General features: G+C 47.1%; 1 protein-coding gene across 2 annotated transcripts in view; it reads left to right on the top strand.

The window, feature by feature from the left end:
* The window catches only part of LOC115204005 (breakpoint cluster region protein), a 90,037-nt gene that overhangs the window by 49,690 nt on the left and 33,772 nt on the right, over positions 1-6,575 (top strand). For both annotated transcript variants that reach the window (XM_029769194.1, XM_029769193.1), the window contains one exon: positions 4,159-4,343. In XM_029769194.1, the coding sequence (XP_029625054.1) occupies positions 4,159-4,343 (185 nt within the window). The remainder of the gene's footprint in view (positions 1-4,158; positions 4,344-6,575) is intronic.

Raw genomic sequence — 6,575 nt, 5'->3', positions numbered from 1 at the left:
CCCCTCCCGCTCTCCCTCTCCCTCCCTCCCGCTCTCCCTCCTCCCACTCTCCCTCCCTCTTGCTCTCCCCCCTCCCCCCTCTCCCCCTCCCTTAGGAAAAGTGCTTTCTGTCTGATGCATGTCTGGGTCTGCCTCAGACCACTCCTCTCTGTCTCTCTCTCTCTCTCTCTCTGTCTGTCTCTGTCTCTCTCCATACATTTTCCCAGTCTTTCTCTTTCCCCCCTTGTTCTCTCTCTTTCTCTACACCACAGGGACTGACTGAGTTTGGTCACTGAACGTTTCATCTGTGTGTTTAGGTCAAGCTTTCCTTCAATACCCAGGCACTAGTGTCTTTTTTAAATCACACATACAGTCGTGGCCAAAAGTTTTGAGAATGACACAAATATTAATTTTCACAACGTTTGCTGCTTCAGTGTCTTTAGATATTTTTGTCAGATGTTACTATGGAATACTGAAATATAATTACAAGCATTTTATAAGTGTCAAAGGCTTTTATTGACAATTACGTGAAGTTGATGCAAAGAGTATTTGTAGTGTTGACCCTTCTTTTTCAAGACCTCTGCAATCAACCCTGGCATGCTGTCAATTAACTTCTGGGCCACATCCTGACTGATGGCAGCCCATTCTTGCATAATCAATGTTTGGAATTTGTGGGTTTTTGTTTGTCCACCTGCCTCTTGAGGATTGACCACTAGTTCTCAATGTGAACTGGGGAGTTTCCTGGCCATGGACCCAAAATATCGATGTTTTGTTCCCCGAGCTAATTAGTTATCACTTTTGCCTTATGGCAAGGTGCTCCATCATGCTGGAAAAGGCATTGTTCATCACCAAACTGTTCCTGGATGGTTGGGAGAAGTTGCTCTCGGAGGATGTGTTGGAACCATTCTTTATTCATGGCTGTGTTCTTAGGCAAAATTGTGAGTGAGCCCACTCCCTTGGCTGAGAAGCAAACCCACACATGAATGGTCTCAGGATGCTTTACTGTTGGCATGACACAGGACTGATGGTAGCGCTCACCTTGTCTTCTCCGGACAAGCTTTTTTCCGGATGCCCCAAACAATCGGAAAGGGGATTCATCAGAGAAAATGACTTTACCCCAGTTTTCAGCAGTCCAATCCCTGTACCTTTTGCAGAATATCAGTCTGTCCCTGATGTTTTTCCTGGAGAGAAGTGGCTTCTTTGCTGCCCTTCTTGATACCAGGCCATCCTCCAAAAGTCTTTGCCTCACTGTGCGTGCAGATGCACTCACACCTGCCTGCTGCCATTCCTGAGCAAGCTCTGTACTGGTGGTGCCCCGATCCTGCAGCTGAATCAACTTTAGGAGACGGTCCTGGCGCTTGCAGGACTTTCTTGGGTGCCCTGAAGCCTTCTTCACAACAATTGAACCGCTCTCCTTGAAGTTCTTGATGATCCGATAAATGGTTGATTTAGGTGCAATCTTACTGGCAGCAATATACTTGCCTGTGAAGCCCTTTTTGTGCAAAGCAATGATGACGGCACGTGTTTCCTTGCAGGTGACCATGATTGACAGAGGAAGATCAATGATTCCAAGCACCACCCTCCTTTTGAAGCTTCCAGTCTGTTATTCGAACTCAATCAGCATGACAGAGTGATCTCCAGCCTTGTCCTCGTCAACACTCACACCTGTGTTAACGAGAGAATCACTGACATGATGTCAGCTGGTCCTTTTGTGGCAGGGCTGAAATGCAGTGGAAATGTTTTTGGGGGATTCAGTTAATTTGCATGGCAAAGAGGGACTTTGCAATTAATTGCAATTCATCTGATCACTCTTCATAACATTCTGGAGTATATGCAAATTGCCATCATACAAACTGAGGCAGCAGACTTTGTGAAAATTAATATTTGTGTCATTCTCAAACCTTTTGGCCACGACTGTACACAAGAGATTAGGAAAACATGCTTGAATGCGCATATGTATGTGTGTGCATGCACCTACACGGTTGAGACGTATGTGAGTGTATATGCATGAGAGTAATGTGTGTGTACACCAGAAAGAGAACAGTTTGTCTGTGGAGAGGCCTCTTCACTTTGTTTTCAACTAGAATGGCCTTCCCAGATGTCAGGGCAGCTGCCTCACCTTCAGCTGGAGGAGGAGAGGAGAGGTAGAAGGAGAGGAGGAAAAGACTCAGCCATGTCACGCTCCAGTGGCAGAGGTCTCCTTCACATTGCTAGCGGACTGGCGGCAGACACACAGTCACACCCACGCACAGAAAAGTACACCATTCATAACAGCACCAAAGTAGGTTTCATTTATACATTGCATTTACCTAGAGCTGGCATCAATAGACCAGTGTTTCTGGAAGTCAAGTCACATGATACATCTGTAGACCCCGCCCTCTGGTGTTTTGGAAAAGACCCACGCGTTGCCATGGCATCTGAACACCTGCTTTCCCCTGTGTGATTGTACTTTTCCACCTGCTTGGGGAAAAAGGCCTCTTACACCCCTCCCCCCAAAAAAGGTTTCCATGCCAATGTGATTTAACTGTGTTTTCCCCTGTTCGCGATGGCTGGGCTGCCCCTCTCTGCCAATGGTTCCAACAGGAAATCAATGAGTGTACTTTTTGAGAGTTGGAGAAATGGGGACAAGGGTGTGTGTGTGTGTGTGTGTGTGTGTGTGTGTGTGTGTGTGTGTGTGTGTGTGTGTGTGTGTGTGTGTGTGGATGGTGGATTCCTCCCTCGTGGGGGCTGCTCGGGGATGAGAGAAGAGAGGAGGTTAGGCAGGAAGCGGGAGCTGGGGTGTGACCAGAATGAGTATGACTGCAGCTGTGGAGCCTGCCAGCGGACAAATGGAGGACCTGTGCAAAGAGGGAGGGGGGGGGGACTCACTGGCCTAGAGGGGCTGTTATACTGTAGACTCTGTCTGGGCCTGGAGTGGACTGTCTATGGATGGGTCTGAGATACGGTATTTTCCCAGGGGCTAGGAGCTAAAGCACAGTGACCTTACACCTGACCCATGACTGCCTTATGAGGCCCTGGGCATACAATTAGTCTTCAATCATAACACACACAAACAGACCACTGATACAGGCCTGTACAGAATACATGCTTAGGGGATTGACAGGTTGACTTAGTTCATGTGTGTTTGGAAAGTCTTTGAGTCGTGGGGGGTTGTCCTTCAACACTAAGGCACGGTAAACTACTCTGTTACTCTACTTAACGTGCCGTTTTGTCTTTATACGACCCTCTGCCAGAAGATCTTCTCTCGTGCAGCAGACACCTTGTTGTATTCAGAGGGGGTGGTGGTCTTGTGTGGTCAGGTAGGCTATTCCTGGTTGTGACTACAGCCATCACAGACTACTACTCTACTCACACAGTCATCTGTGAGTGTTCCTCTGGCACGTACTTTACTAGTGTCTCTCCTAAAGGCCCTTGGCATGGGCTACTGGGCGGACACCGGGCAGGCGGTGTGCCCATCCTCAGACAGACAGTCCCTCTGTGTTCCCCTGGCATGGCCTGGCAGCATGCCCCTGCAGGGCGGCTTGCAGCAGTGGGCACTAGCCAGTAGGCAGACAGAAAGTCACTATGGGCAGTAGGCTCTGGGCACAGTGGGCAGTGGACACCCAGGCAGGCAGGGGAGAGTGGGATATCTCACACTTACATAGAGGTTAGATTACTCTGCTGTACTCATGGAAGGAGAGAGAGGAGACTGGCTGCATGGAAGGAGAGAGAAAGAGAGTGGGAGAAAGAGTGAGAGACACAGAGAGAGATACAGAGAGAGACACAGAGAGAGACACACAGAGACACACAGAGACAAAGAGAGACAGAGAGAGAGAGAGACAGAGAGAGACACAGAGAGAGACAAAGACAGAGAGAGGCTTCAGAGGCCAATCAGCACACATGAACCCTGGTCAGCTGTTGTGGGTGGTATGTATGTGTGTGGGGGGTTGACCAAAAGGTCTCTGACATTCTGACTCAGATGCCTTCCACTCAGCATTACACACACACACTTCCCAGAACTCTCCACTGTACTCAACCTCCTGGCCTTGAAGGAATTTGGACTATAAACGGAACTCAAAACATACTAGGATAAAGAAACGTGTATACTGTGACTCTACAACATGATCACGAATGCTTTGTCTATACTCAAATAAAACGACAAGAAATGATTTGACTGACGTTTGTTCACTCCACTCACAGACGGTCCGTTCACGGGGATCCCTCCCACTTACGGTTATGATGCAGACCGTGCGGAGGAGCAGAGGCGCCACCATGACATCCTGCCGTACATCGACGACTCGCCCTCCTCCTCGCCACACCTCAGCTCCAAGAGCCGCAGCAGCCGAGACACCCTCTTCTCTGGATCCCTCGAGTCCTCCAAGTCGGTGAGTGTGCCCCTTCCCACTTCAATTAAGTCTACCACAAAGGTCATCTCCCACTCATTCCAGAAAGCTCCCTCATATCAAACAGGGAATTCTTTTCCAGTCTATAGAGTACCACAGTATGAGTCACAATACCCATAAAACCTAGCGGTCAAACAGGGAAATGGTTCCAATCATTGTTCATTTTTCCCATAGGGGATTTATGAAACACTTAAAATAAGGTCTGTGTTTCGTGTAGGATTACCCTGGCATGACATTTTGATAACCGTGTAAATCTCTCTAGGACATGGTGACTTTTATCAATATATTCGCCTGTATTTACCCTCCCAAGATTAAATGCTAATTAGCTGCTAATGTGGCTATCATAAAGAACTACAAAACCCATGGTGATCTGGACAAGACAGCCCAATCTCTGGATTAACTATCTAATGTTAGCTAAATGTAGTCATGAATAAATTGGCTACATTTCTTTAAATGGACAATTCTGCGAACTGTCTTGTGCAAGTTTTAAATTGACACAAGAGGTGCTCGCAGGGATTTGTAGTTTTACATGATGTCTACTTTGACGCTAATTAGCATTTTCAAATCTGAGAGTAAATCGAGCCGAATATATTGCTAAAAGTCACCTTGTCCGAGAGAGATTTACATGGTTGTCACAACAGGCTAAGCAGAAACGCAGCCCTTATTTTAAGTGTTTCTAAAATCCCCTATGAGGAAAATGAATGGTATGAAAAACGATTGGAACCATTTCCCTGTTTGACCGCTAGGTTTTATGGGTATTATGTCACCTCCACTGTGGGGCTCTATGCTATCAGCCTCTGGCCCTCCCTCACGGCCTCAACCATGAAGAGACATAAACACTTATCTCTGAGGCACGTCACCTTACTATCTGTAAGCTTATTATCTTCATCAGTTAGCTGTATTACCTAAGTTATATTGCGGTTTTTGTGATGTGATTAAACTTGTGATAGGTGTGTGTGTACAGCTCACTGTTCGGGTTAGCCTGGTGCAGTGTGAGTTTGTGTCGTGCTAAACACACCGTGCTGCAGTCAGTCTCTCGCTCTCTCCCCTGGAGGAAGTAGTCACATCAATGGTCATAAAGGAAGGCCTATGACCCGCCCCCAGTCTCTCCTCAGTGGCAGAGAGAGCGCTTGTCAAATTGATTGATGGTTGAATCTTCTAATAAATGACGAGTCCCTGGGCTGCACCCAACCTCTGACCTTTTGGGTTTGTCTCACTCATTGGTTTTAATAAGCGCGCACGCACGCACGCACGCACACACACACACACACACACACACACACATACACACTCTTTCTCTCTCCCTCTCTCGCTCTCACTGTCCACAAAGAGTGATGGATTTGTTATACAATAGCAGGGATTGAGTGAACATTGATGCGGGGACTCTGTGCAGGTGTTTGATGGGGTTGAGGTCAGGGCTCTGTGCAGGTCAGTCAACTTCTTCCACACCGATCTCAATAAACCATTTCTTTATGGACCTCACTTTGTGCACAGGGGCATTGTCATGCTGAAACAGGATAGTGCCTTCCCAAACAGTTGCCACAATGTTGGAAGCACATAATCGTCTAGAATATCATTGTATGCTGTAGCGTTACATTTTCCCTTCACTGGAACTAAGGGGCCCGAACCATGAAAAACAGCCCCTGACCATTATTCCTCCTCCACCAAACTTTACAGTTGGAACTATGCATTGGGGCAGGTAGCGTTCTTCTGGCATCCGCCAAACCCAGATTCGTCCGTCGGACTGCCAGATGGTGAAGCGTGATTCATTTCGTGTCCACTGCTCCAGAGTCCAATGGCAGCGGCAAGTTTTACACCACTCCAGCCGACGCTTGGCATTGCGCATGGTGATCTTAGGCTTGCAACCTATGACGGTGATTGTATGGCTGTGTGCTCAATGTTATACACCTGTCAGCAACTGGTGTGGCTGAAATAGCCTAATACGCTAATTTGAAAGGGTGTCCACATACTTTTATATATATATAGTGCATTCGGAAAGTATTCAGACCCCATGACTTTTTCCGTATTTTGTTGCGTTACAGCCGTATTCTAAACAAATCCTCATCAGTCTACACACAATACCCCATAATGACAAGGCGAAAACAGTTGTAATTTGTTTTGCAAATGTATTACAAATACGTAAGTATTCAGACCCTTTTGAGACTCGAAATTGTGCTCAGGTGCATCCTGTTTCCATTGATCATCCTTGAGATG

The sequence above is a fragment of the Salmo trutta genome, chromosome 12 (assembly GCF_901001165.1).
Source record: "Salmo trutta chromosome 12, fSalTru1.1, whole genome shotgun sequence".
NCBI lineage: Eukaryota > Metazoa > Chordata > Actinopteri > Salmoniformes > Salmonidae > Salmo > Salmo trutta.
The sequence above is the reverse complement of the archived record's forward strand: the minus strand, read 5'-3'. Positions and strand labels throughout refer to the sequence as shown.